Source organism: Zootoca vivipara, chromosome 12, assembly GCF_965207765.1.
Source record: "Zootoca vivipara chromosome 12, rZooViv2.hap1.1, whole genome shotgun sequence".
Lineage (NCBI taxonomy): Eukaryota > Metazoa > Chordata > Lepidosauria > Squamata > Lacertidae > Zootoca > Zootoca vivipara.
Genome location: NC_142595.1, coordinates 14,934,191 through 14,947,935, shown reverse-complemented (window position 1 = coordinate 14,947,935; position 13,745 = coordinate 14,934,191). Strand labels below are relative to the sequence as shown.

The following is a 13,745-nucleotide window of genomic DNA, read 5'->3' as shown; positions in this document are numbered from 1 at the left end:
TATTTGTGAAGTTGGTCCTTCCTGCCTAAGTGCAGAACCTTACATTTGTCCCTATTGAAATTCATTTTGTTAACCCAGTTCTCCAATCGGTTAAAGAAATCTTGAATCCCAAGGCAATGGAGCAATTTCTTGGACCTTACAGTCTTGGCAGAGTTTGAGTTCCAATAGATATTGGGGAAGTTGAGGTCTCCTATGACAACTTTATCTCTTGTTTCATAATCTACTCTAGGAAGGCATAATCTAAATCTTCAATCTGGCTTGGAGGTCATAATGTCATATCTCACTGGAAGACTACTCTTTCTTTGCTTCCAAGCTGGATCCTAGATAATCCACCTCATTCCTACAAACTGGAATAAACCAGAGACTAGAAATTTATTGTCAGTCTTTGATCGTTTTAGATGTTAAAATTCAGGTGGTGGGGAGGGTTAAGTCTAAGATTGATCCTATGTTCTGGGGGGTGGGGGATATTTTGCAACCCTCCCTATAAGTAATAAATTCCCATAGCTAAAATAAATAGGATGCATTTCTGAGCCCACTTGGTTAGGAATTAATATCACATGAGAATTGAAAAATTGAAATACTTACAATGGATTAAGAATCTGATGGATGGATGGCCATTGTATGAAGGTTTCAGAGTCAACAGAGGACAGGATGTGGGAAGTAAGGGCACCAATGAGAAGGTCACCTGGCTGATAGTACTTGTGTGGGATATGGAGGTGATTGATGCTCCGATTGACATTTGACAGATTTGCCATTTGCAGCAGCGAGAAAATTAACAGCATCAACACTGCCATACTTTTTCCGAGGCAGAGACTTCCCTGTTGACATCTAATCAGCATTGGCACTAGAAACAGCCTCAGCACAGCAGCTTGCCTTAAATGGCATTCTCCATATGCACCAGCTAAATTCCCAAGACCTAGGATACAACTCCAGGGGAAAGCTCACTAAACGAGTCAGAAGCACCTTGGCATCTGCTTGGGATGGCAGAGAGGGTTATAATTCTTTTTAGACTTGAATCCTGGAAATCTAGGGAGGCCTAATCAGAAGTAGATTATTACCATGTAATTGATAATAACAGGGGAGAGAATAATGATTCCCTTTGCATCAGCTGGTCCATTGGAAGCAAAGACAACATCCTCTGTGAAGCTGCAATGATCCACACAGAATAATCCCTCAGTCTACCTTGATTTCAGTCAAGCTTTTGAAAAATTATATTTTCGTGAGAAAGCTGGTAAGATGTGTGCTGAACATGTGCAGAGGAGGGCAACCAGGAAGATGATGGGTGGGAAACCAAGCCTTATGAGCAACAGTTGAGGGAGTTGGGTATGTTTAGCCTGGAAAAAAGGAGACTGAGAGGAGATATGATACCCAACTTCAAATATTTCAAGGGCTGTCACATGGAAGATGCAGCAAGCTTGTCTCCTGCTACAGAGAGTAGGCCCCAAACCAATGGATTCAAGTTATAAGAAAGGATGGAGGTGGAGTTTCTGGGCATCACTTTCTTCTGTGAAATGGGGGTGGGTGGGTATTTGTGTCCACAAGAGTTCCTGAGTTATCCAAATGTGCCCTTGGGCCCCCAAAGGTGAGGACTACATCTCGGGGACGACGACACATGGCTTATTTATTTATTTTAATGCAAACAGAAAGTTCAACAAGCAAATACAATAAAATTATGTCATGGAGTCAGCAGCAAAATCATTACCCATAACAAAAAATAGTGACAACAAGATATTTTCTTATTTCTTCTTTATTAACTGCTTCTTGCTGTTCAGATCAGGCCTCAACACAATGATGTAGCATTTGGGAGCAAAGATGGAGCCCATTAAGCCAGCACTGGAGGCCAAGATGGAGAAGATCTCCACAGCCACCATGTATTTCCCCTTGGTGCTCAGGTAGACCGGAACAAAGGAGATCCAAACACTACAAAACAACAACATGCTGAAGGTGATGAATTTGGCCTCATTAAAGCTGTCAGGCAGTTTCCTGGCTAAAAATGCTACAATGAAACTGACAATGGCCAGGAGGCCCATGTAGCCCAGGACACAGTAAAACATGGCAGATGACCCGTCATTACATTCCAGAATGATTTCTCCCATCACAGAGCACTTGTCAAAATGGGGATATGGGGGAGAGGTTCCCAGCCACACAGTGCAAATACCAGCTTGGATAATAGTACAAGTCAACACAATGGAGCTTGCCAGTCTTTTCCCCACCCATTTTCTCATTCTGGATCCTGGTTTGGTGGCCATGAATGCCAGAACAACGGTAATGGTTTTGGCCAACACACAAGAAACAGTCACTGTGAAAACCACACCAAAAGCCATTTGTCTGAGAACGCAGCTCACTCTGTCTGGTCGGCTGAGGAAGATGAGGGGACAGAGAAAACAGAGAAGGAGAGAGATGAGGAGAACGTAGGTGAGGTCCCGGTTATTGGCCCTGACAATCGGTGTGTCCTGATGCCTCCTAAAGATGGCGAGGGACAAAATTGTGAGTAAAGAGAAGAAAACGGAACCAAAAGCTAAGCTCATCCCAAGCGGTTCTTCCAACGTCAAGAAGCTGATTAACTTTGGAATGCATTGTGTTCGGTTCTTGTTTGGATAGTGATCTTCTGAGCATCCAACACAGTCATTCATGTCTGAAAAGAAGAAAGGATTCCATTTAAGGGTGTCACTTGAGAGTAGGTATGTATCCTACTGGCAGTATGGGGCTTTTCAGTTGGGTGTGTGAGAGACGATCCTTTTCAGACACAGGAGTGACTAGCATGGGAAGAAAGTGTAGGACAGTAGGAGGCCTGTGCTCTGCAGGTGCACTGGTCCAACTAATCTCCATCACCACCCAGGTAATCTAGTGATAAACGACCTCTCGTTCATGGGGCCATTTTAACAAGTTACACCTACCAGTCCTGTATCTGATGACATATCCGATGTTAGGTGTAAGGTAAAGGTAAGGGTACCCAGGTCCAGTCGAGAACGACTCTGATGTTGCGTCGCTCATTTTGCTCTATAGACTGAGGGATCCGCCGTTTGCCCGCAGACAGCTTCCAGGTCATGTGGCCAGCATGACAAAGCCGCTTCTGGTGAACCAGAGCAGCACACAGAAATGCCATTTACATTCCCGCCAGAGCAGTACCTATTTCTCTACTTGCACCTTGATGTGCTTTTGAACTGCTAGGTGGGCAGGAGCTAGAACCGAACAATGGGAGCTCACCCAGTGGTGAGGATTCAAACCGCCGACCTTCTGATCAACAAGCCCTAGGCTCTGTGGTTTAAACCAGAGCGCCACATGCGTCCCAGATGTTAGGTGTAGGGCAGGTAAAAGTGTGCTTTGTAAACCCCAACCATCATCTGATCATTCGGGCTTGCAAAGCACCTCTTTGAAAATGCTGTGCCTCGTTGCTGTGCCATCAGCTGGTTGCAATGAAGGGCTCCAAGTCTGTGAAGTTCAATGACCATGGAAAACACAAATACAGTGGTACCTCGGTTTAAGTACACAATTGGTTCCAGAAATCTGTACTTAACCTGAAGCATACTTAACCTGAAGCAAACTTTCCCATTGAAAGTAATGGAAAGTGGATTAATCCGTTCCAGAGAGGTCCGCGGAGTACTTAAACTGAAAGTACTCAAACCAAACCGTACTTAAACCAAGGTATGACTGTACATCAATAGCAGCGATTGTGACACCTTTCACACTGCTACAGATGCTTCACAGGAAATCTAATATGACACATATCTGAAAGCTACCTAATGTCTCCTACCTTTCTGATGTGAAATCTTGCCTTCTGAACATGGATCACAGTCATAGCAGCAGAATTTCTCCCCTTCCTTCTTTTTTCTCCTAGTACCAGAAGGGCATTTTTTGTTGCATTGAGAGAGGGGTGGCACCTGTGAATTTGAATTAACCATAAAGGGATCAAGTGGGTGGGAGAAATGGCATATTAAGAGAATTTTGAAAGCAATGAGCTGTCAACAGCCTTTAATGGCATCTAATGAGACAGACAGCCTCGTTGGCTGTCCAACGAGGCCTTACAAATAGCGGAGGAGAGGAGGCAAGCAAAATGCAAGGGAGATAGGGAAAGATACAGGAAACTGAATGCTGATTTCCAAAAAATAGCAAGGAGAGACAAGAGGGTCTTCTTAAATGAGCAATGCAAAGAAATAGAGGAAAACAATAGAATGGGGAAAACCAGAGATCTGTTCAAGAAAATTGGAGATATGAAAGGAACATTTCGTACAAAGATTACCATAATAAAGGACAAAAGTGGTAAGGACCTAACAGAAGCAGAAGACATCAAGAAGAGGTGGCAAGAATACACAGAGGGATTATACCAGAAAGATCTGGAGGTCTCGTACACCTCAGGTAGTGTGGTTGCTGACCTTGAGCCAGACATCTTGGAGAGTGAAGTCAAATGGGCCTTAGAAAGCATTGCTAATAACAAGGCCAGTGGAAGTGAACTATTCCAGCTGAACTATTTAAAATTTTAAAAGATGATGCTGTTAAGGTGCTACACCCAATATGCCAGCAAGTTTGGAAAACTCAGCAATGGCCAGAGGATTGGAGAAGATCAGTCTACATCCCAATTCCAAAGAAGGGCAGTGCCAAAGAATGCTCCAACTACCGCACAATTGCGCTCATTTCACACGCTAGCAAGGTTATGCTTAAAATTCTACAAGGCAGGCTTAGGCAGTATGTGGACCGAGAACTCCCAGAAGTGCAAGCTGGATTTCGAAGGGGCAGAGGAACCAGAGACCAAATAGCAAACATGCGCTGGATTATGGAGAAAGCTAGAGAGTTCCAGAAAAACGTCTACTTCTGCTTCATTGACTATGCAAAAGCCTTTGACTGTGTCGACCACAGCAAACTATGGCAAGTTCTTAAAGAAATGGGAGTGCCTGATCACCTCATCTGTCTCCTGAGAAATCTCTATGTGGGACAAGAAGCTACAGTTAGAACTGGATATGGAACAACTGATTGGTTCAAAATTGGGAAAGGAGTACGACAAGGTTGTATATTGTATCCCTGCTTATTTAACTTATATGCAGAATTCATCATGCGAAAGGCTGGACTAGATGAATCCCAAGCAGGAATTAAGATTGCCGGAAGAAATATCAGCAACCTCAGATATGCAGATGACACAACCTTGATGGCAGAAAGTGAGGAGGAATTAAAGAACCTTTTAATGAGGGTGAAAGAGGAGAGCGCAAAATATTGTCTGAAGCTCAACATCCAAAAAACCAAGATCATGGCCACTGGTCCCATCACCTCCTGGCAAATAGAAGGGGAAGAAATGAAGGCAGTGAGAGATTTTACTTTCTTGGGCTCCTTGATCACTGCAGATGGTGACAGCAGTCACGAAATTAAAAGACGCCTGCTTCTTGGGAGAAAAGCAATGACAAACCTAGACAGCATCTTAAAAAGCAGAGACATCACCTTGCCTACAAAGGTCCGTATAGTTAAAGCTATGGTTTTCCCAGTAGTGATGTATGGAAGTGAGAGCTGGACCATAAAGAAGGCTGATCGCCGAAGAATTGATGCTTTTGAATTATGGTGCTGGAGGAGACTCTTGAGAGTCCCATGGACTGCAAGAAGGTCAAACCTATCCATTCTTAAGGAAATCAGCCCTGAGTGCTCACTGGAAGGACAGATCGTGAAGTTGAGGCTCCAATACTTTGGCCACCTCATGAGAAGAGAAGAATCCTTGGAAAAGACCTTGATGTTGGGAAAGATGGAGGGCATTAGGAGAAGGGGACGACAGAGGACGAGATGGTTGGACAGTGTTCTCGAAGCTACGAACATGAGTTTGACCAAACTGCGGGAGGCAGTGGAAGACAGGAGTGCCTGGCGTGCTATGGTCCATGGGGTCACGAAGAGTCGGACACGACTAAACGACTAAACAACAATGAGACAGAATATGTTTTTGTGACTCTGAAAATGAATTTATGGCAATTTCAATATATATATATTTTAAATAGAAATAAAAGGGAGGCAGGGAGGGAGTCCACGTGAACAGAACTAATATTATTTCGGAATTTGGAAAAATACACTTCTTATTAAATTCAAAAGGTTTTAAAGTAGAGTTGAAAGAATGTTTTAACATACTAAGTGGTTTAAATAAGCAGCTACCAGGACCCAGGTGGCGCTGTGGTTAAACCACTGAGCCTAGGGCTTGCTGATCAGAAGGTCGGCGGTTCGAATCCCTGTGACGGGGTGAGCTCCCGTTGCTTGGTCCCAGCTCCTGCCAACCTAGCAGTTCGAAAGCACATCAAAATGCAAGTAGATAAATAGGAACCGCTATAGCGGGAAGGTAAACGGTGTTTCCATGTGCTGCTCTGGTTTGCCAGAAGGGGCTTTGTCATGCTGGCCACATGACCTGGAAGCTATACGCTGGCTCCCTCGGCCAATAATGCGAGATGAGCGCGCAACCCTAGAGTCGGTCACGACTGGACCTAATGGTCAGGGGTCCCTTTACCTTTACCTTACCATAAACAATGTCAGGTTCTTTCAGCTTTTGCACAGGGGAAGAGTCAGACTTGGAAATTGAACTAAGTTTGAGAGTAGTCTGCTCTGCAGACTAAAGCTACGTGGAAATTGAGCTAAGTGAGAGAGAGGCCGGCTCTGCGAGCGAAAGCTGGCTGGTAGAGCCAGAAAGGGGGAACTTGACCCCCCCCTTCACAAAGAGGACACAAGTAGCCTTCAAGAAGCGGGAGAGTTAGAAGACAGTCAGAGTGCTGCTAGGCAACCAGCAGAGAAGTAGAGAACAGGCAGCGTGTCTAGTGGAAGTGGGAAGGCCAGCCTCTCAGTTCTCGTGCTTGGAGATTGGACAGGGTCAGAGTGCAACGGAAGGTCAAAAGGGGAAGGGGAAAATCTGGAGTCCTTCCTGCTGTGAGCAGGGCGGAGTTTCAATGCAAGCAGGCGAGAAGCCAAGCTCTGGGTGTGTTTTTGTAAATAAACGTAACATAAAACTGCCGGATAATAATTAATATTATTATCGGGGCTTGCTTGCCTGCTTAAGATCATTACAGGGGCTGAGAACCCCAGACTAAATACACTAGGCCTAGAGACAATTGTAACACGAGTTAAGCAGCCTCAAAAACAAGGATAGTCCTGGACTCTTCCAGACTTCTGCTGCTATATCTTTAGTATGCCGGGCTGTGTCGAGCAGGTCGGGCGCCCTGGCGCTGAAGCGCGGAGATCGCTCCGGCGCCGACACCGGGATTGCACCTAGAGCCGGGCCTGTTAGTATGACTAGCCACCAAACCAGGCATTCTCTGCAGAAGTCTGCCTAGTCTGTCTCCAGGCTCAACTCCCCTTGCTTTCTCACCAAAGAAGTTGGTGACACTCTCTGCTGGCCTAGAAATCTTTAAAGAATGTGCTAGACAGGGAAGTGGAAGACCAGGGTCTAAATCCCCACTTGGCCATGAAACTCATTGGGTGACCTTGGGCCAATCACTGCTTCTCTCAGTCTAACCTACCTTACAGGGTTGTTGTTAGAATAAAACGGGAAGTAGGCACATGACATTGAGCTCCTTGGAGGAAAGGTGGAATAAAAATGCAATAAACAAACAAGCATATGATAATGAACAATGGCCTGGCCTGCTTCAGGGCATCAGAGCCCCACAACATTCACAAGAGGTTTTCATAAACAGCAAGCAAGAAAGAATACAGGGTCCATGTCTCTGCTATGCTTCAAAGATGCAAGCATCACATTTAGGACACACTGGAGTTGCAATTTGCTGAAATCATGCCCCACCTGTTGAAAACTTCTGTGCCACACCATTTTGTCTTCATTGATGGAAAATCCCTTGGTTGGAGCAGCCTGGAGATTCACCCTTCCGACCTTGACTCTGAGGAAGGAGTTATTTGGGAAAGTGACCAAGTTGGTAATATCGAATCCGGCTTCTAATTCCCTGTTCTCACTAAAAGACACTTCTTCTCCCACACTGTTGTTAAATGAGGCGCTCCTAAGAAAAGGGTGGAGCTGCATCGAGAGGGCAGGAAAAGGACAATTGTTTAAAACTCAAACTTATCTTATGTTCAGTGTCAGAGATGTTGGTGGCTACTCCCAAGTAAACACGCTCCACATCGTCTGGATTTTATGAGTTTTATTGTGCAAGCTATTTACACTGCAAAAATGTCTGTGATCATGTCTGCTTAATCCGAGTCAGAAGCCTGCAATGGCTTCTGGCGGTTTCTAGCCCAGCATTTAAGACGGGGTAACCCAAAGCGCCTCCCCCTGGCTCTACGGGTGCTGGACCGTCTCAACTCTGGCATTGAGGGTACGCGTCTCCCTTCAACCTCCAAAGGACTCAGCTCCGCCTCTCCTTCCATGGTCTCCGGCTGCAGTTGGGCCTCCGGGACTCTGTCAAGCCCTGGCACTGCCTCCTGAACTTCCTGATTCTCCCTCCCTGACTCGCTGCTCCCACTGTTGCTCTCCGAAGAGGTGAACGTTATGATGGGGGGTTGCTCCCTGTAAACCCTCTCTCTTACATCCAGCATCGCCTTTAAATTGCCATTGCCTCTTCCAAGGCAGTATACAATATTTCATATACTGTAATTAAAAAAAACAATAGCAATAGCAATAATAATGGCAAATTTTGATCTCTCTGTCCTCTGTAGATCCCTCCGCATAAGACTAAGCCACACTGTATATGTGAGTATTTCAAAGCTCAAACGGGACTTCCAAAAATCATCATGCAAACATGCATGAAGTTGAATGAAAGAACAGGAAAATGGAGAGAGGGTGAGACTGAGGGAGGAACAGGCAAAACAGGTGTTCCTGTTAAGACTCTAGTTGAGATAGAAATTGCCATTGACAATAATCGCACCTAGCTGCCTAGTTTTGAAGAGCTGAAGCTCAGGTGAGTGGGTTGTATCCCATTTTCACAGAAATGATAAATATTACTAAAAAAAACCTATTGTTTGTGGTCCAGAATGAATGTTGCTGTGTATTTTTGATGATACCAACGTAAATATATTGGCAAAAGAATTGGCAAGATCATACTGGCAGCATTAATAGTAATTGCAACTCAATAGAACACAGCCCAAAATCTAATGCTGGACACTTTGTACCGCTCACTCTGGAATCTAGCTATAACAGAGATAATCACAAATAATTTGAGATTTTGACAAGGACCAGAACCTCCAGACCCCTTTTATATGATTTGACAAATACAGCAGAACCAAATTTTCAAAGCAACTCCCCACAAACCTGGCAAATCTGGAACTATGCATGGTGATCTGATAAAATTGGACTTAATCTGGACTTTAAAGTCTTTATTTAACTCACGTGCAACTACACATTCTACCTGCCTATTTTACAGTTTGGTTATTCATCTTTCGATTTTTGTCTGTTGTTAAAATTGTTCTCTTTGCTGTATCAACAATATAAAATGAAATAATAATTAAAAGATATACTGCCCCCCCCCAAAGGAAGCCATTACCTGCCAAGGCTGCAATTTCTGAAGCTGCGGTCTCCATCTTCTCACAACTCCTCTGTCTTTTGCCCTGGATCTGTACATGGCATCATGTAGAGCATGTGCCACAACATAGACAGCATTGTAGATGCTGTAGCTGTGGCCAGTCAGGCTCATCTCAAAGCCAGACGAGGGGAGGCTGTCCAGCTTCTCCTGTCCTGTGCAGGGTTCACTGAACTCAGTACTAGATTTTGAAAAGAAACAATAGAATGTCTGGAGCCAGAACTGCTGAAGAAAACCATCTTCACCTGCCATGAAAGGATTTAGGGAGCGAAGAAGGCTCTTGAATCCTTGCACCTCATTTGAATGCATGGTGAAGCATATGGAGCCATGAAACGGTTGCATATCCTGGCTCGTTCGAAAGGCCACTGCTGAGAAATCCAGTTGAGCAGTCATAATCCATACCTTGGCCAAATATGTCACATTTTCCGCTTCCCCTGCCGCTAGCAATACCTGCAAATAAAACATGGACTTGGCTTCTCCATAGAAAACGACAGCATTGGCTTTGCTTTCCGCAATAATGTGATAGGATTGGAGCCACTGGGGTATCATGTCGTAATACTCTTCAAAATATGTGGTTTTTGAAGTTCTCTCTGAAAAGGCCAAGCAGATGCCTTTCTGGAGAAGCAGAGTTTGCAGGATTTCCATAAACTTCTCTCCACTCTCACTTTCTACCACGAGCAACCCAACCCATGTCCACCCAAACTGCAGAAGTAACTCAACAATCCCAGTGTACTGGTGGGCTTCATTGGGCACCATCCTGTAGAAGGAGGTGGATTGGCTTTGACTGGCACCCTCTGGAGCAAATGAGCCATAAGTGAGCTAAAAGGAAACAGATTTCCCATTAATGCAGTAGAAACATTGATTATGTGTGGGTAGTAATGACGAAACAATTGTGCTTTGTAAGCCCGTCAGGGGCTGGGCAGATGAGGAGAAGTGGTGGAGAGCAGCAAACCAAGAACCTTCCAGAGAGAAGGAGGGGGGGGAGAGTATGGTGGGGTAGTTTGAAACAGGTCACACCCGAGAAGGAAAAAGGAGCTGGGAAATAACAGGTGGTGCTGAACCGGAGCAAGGTAGCAGTGAAGAGAGACAGGAGTCAGATGTGTTGGAAACAGTACAGCAGCCAAGTGACATGCTGTCTCTGGACAGTTTGCCAGAGCCCCCTCCTTCCCCAAGGACCAGGTGTGTTCTGCATGTCTCAGAGCAGAACCCAAAAGAGAATTGTTCTTAGCAGCCACCATAGGCAGCAGGAGGAGTCTGATTTCTAGGGAGTAATGGCCAGTTGGGTGGCAGCTCAAGGGTGAGAGTGTACTTTCATGTTTTCATGTGGAATAAAATAAAAAAATATAGTGGTACCTCTAGTTATGAACTTAATTTGTTCTGGAGGTCTGTTCTTAACCTGAAACTGTTCTTAACTAGATGCGTGCTTCCGCTAATGGGGCCCCTTGTTGCTGCTGCTCTGCCGGCACACGATTTCCATTCTCATCCTGGGGCAAAGTTCTCAACTCAAGGTAACTCTTCCAGGTTAGCGGAGTTTGTAACCTGAGGCGTTTGTAACTTGAGGTACCAATGTAAAAGCTCTCTCTGCGTTGAGGCCACCCAACAGCCCCAAACTGTCCAGGTCAAATTAATTAAGGTAATGTACAAGCGACTGATGAGCAGCCTCCATAATTCATCCTGGTTGGAGTCTACCTGAGGCTGGCAGACCAAGCTGTTTACATACATAGACTAGGTGTGTACAACGGTATATCTGCAAAATGCTCCATTCATGCCCTCTGAATAACATGCACAGGTTGGGAAATGGATGAAGGTGGTGCAATTCATCTCCTTAAGCTTTTATTGAATACAATCTGAAATTGTCAAGGGGGCTATTATGGAATGCAAAACTTTTCTCAACAGGACAGAGGAAAGAATGAGGGGAAGTCACCATGTTTGTCTCTTACCTGGGGAATCTTGTAGACACCTAATATGGTGGCCATGTGGAGGGAAATCTCAAAGTCAATTCCTCCTATGGCTGCCATCAGATTTTTCTGTTTGTCACACTGGTAGTTGGGTACAAATCTATAGTGTGTAGAGAGTAGCTCCAAAGTGGCCCAGTAGGTCATCCTTTCACTGAAGTAACTATCAAAGATGTGGAATCCTAATGTGACATTAGGTAATATATTGAAATTCTTGTTGATTTCCTTGACTGCAAACACCAAGGCCAGAATTTGCTGGTAGTATTTTGGTACAACACTGCAATGAGAGTTGGACATCAAACCGTTGTGCTGTGTAGCATTTTTTATGTTCCCTGTCTTTCTGTGCTAGGGAATAACAAGGCAATTTACAGACAGATTTAATTAAACCAATAAAGAATTTGGTTTAAACACACACAGCAAAAACTGCATCACATTCTTCACTCAAGTGAAGCTTGAGTTCCACTATAATTGCTAGATCCTAGTAAGACAGGTGTGCTTCATCTTATATTTGTGAAGTTGGTACTTCCTGCCTAAGTGTAGAACCTTACATTTGTCCCTTTTGAAATTCATTTTGTTAACCCAGTTCTCCAATCTGTTAAAGAAATCTTGAATCCCAAGGGAATGGAGCAATTTCTTGGACCTTACACTCTTGGCAGAGTTTGAGTTCCAATAGATATTGGGGAAGTTGAGGTCTCCTATGACCACTTTATCTCTTGTTTCATAATCTACTCTAGGAAGGCATAATCTAAATCTTCAATCTGGCTTGGAGGTCTATAGCAGACAGCCACAGTAAGGTCACTGTTATTTCTTTCTCCTACTATTTTAACCCATTTACTTCCAATCTGTTTTCCATGCTCCAGGTCATAAATTTATTCACAAGTGTACACATCCTTTACATATAATGCTCCTGCTTCTCCCTTCCTGTTTTCCATTAGAACAGGTTACCCCTCAAGTCCTACATTCCAGTGACAAGTCATCCCACCAGGTTTCAGTAATGCCTACTAGCCTACTAGGTTATATTTGCCATCCTGTATTAAAAGCTCCACTTCATCTTGCTTGTTTCCCATACTCTGTGTCATTGTGTAGAGACAACTGAAACTAAGAGTCATTCCCTCCAGTTGCTTCCTTCTTGTAGTTTGTTGCCCTTTTGCAGGTTTCTGGAACACCACCTCAGTTTCCCAGGCATCAATGAAGATATTGCCCCTGATACCAGGCAACCTTCTGTTGCCTGCAATGTTTTGACAATTACTCTGTGTACCTTTTCTTTAAAGATTCGGTAAAACCCAATAGTAGAGCATCTGGTTAGGATACAGGTGGGGCTGGGGCAGACCCCTTTTTGAAATCCTGGAGAGCCACTGCTACTCTGTGTAGAGAGGCCGGAGCTAGGTAGACCAATGGTTCCTACTGGCCATGCACCCATTTCCTGTTGGCATCAGAATGCTGGGCTCTCTAGATTATGACACCCATTTGACTGGTTGTGGCCATGGCTCCTCCTCTCTGTTAAGCACTGCTCTGGAAAATGGGCTGGGGGAGCTTGGGGGTGAGAGAGAAACACACCACCCAGAACATAATGTCATATCTCACTGGAAGACTATTCTTTCTTTGCTTCCAAGCTGGATCCCAGATAATCCACCTCATTCCTACAAACTGGAATAAACCAGAGACTAGAAATTAATTGTTACTCGTTGATCATTTTAGATGTTAAAATTCAGGTGGTGGGGAGGGTTAAGTCTAAGACTGATCCTATGTTCTGGGGGCGGGGGGGGGATATTTTGCACCCCTCCCTATAAGTAATAAATCCCCATAGCTAAAATAAATAGGGTGTATTTCTGAGCCCACTTGGTTAGGAATTAATATCACATGAGAATTGAAAAATTGAAATACTTACAATGGATTAAGGATCTGATGGATGGATGGCCATTGTATGAAGGTTTCAGAGTCAACGGAGGACAGGATGTGGGAAGTAAGGGCACCAATGAGAAGGTCACCTGGCTGATAGTACTTGTGTGGGATATGGAGGTGATTGATGCTCCGATTGACACTTGACAGATTTGCCATTTGCAGCAGCGAGAAAATTAACAGCATCAACGCTGCCATACTTTTTCCTAGACAGAGACTTCCCTGTTGACATCTAATCAGCATTGGCACTAGAAACAGCCTCAGCACAGCAGCTTGCCTTAAATGGCACTCTCCAAATGCACCAGCTAAATTACCAGGACGTAGGATACAACTCCAGGGGAAAGCTCACTAAACGAGTCAGAAGCACCTTAGCATCTGCTTGGGATGGCAGAGAGGGTTATAATTCTTTTTAGACTTG

General features: G+C 44.5%; 1 protein-coding gene across 1 annotated transcript; it reads right to left on the bottom strand.

The window, feature by feature from the left end:
- Nucleotides 1–1,736: 1,736 nt before the first annotated feature.
- LOC118094584 (vomeronasal type-2 receptor 26-like) lies at nucleotides 1,737–10,244 on the bottom strand. The gene is made up of 4 exons (XM_035135113.3): nucleotides 9,438–10,244; nucleotides 7,748–7,975; nucleotides 3,755–3,881; nucleotides 1,737–2,635 (listed from the first exon to the last, which is right to left on the bottom strand). Exons 1-4 carry the CDS (start codon nucleotides 10,227–10,229, stop codon nucleotides 1,737–1,739), a joined length of 2,046 nt encoding a protein of 681 aa, XP_034991004.3. The 5' UTR covers nucleotides 10,230–10,244.
- Between the last annotated feature and the right edge of the window lie 3,501 nt (nucleotides 10,245–13,745).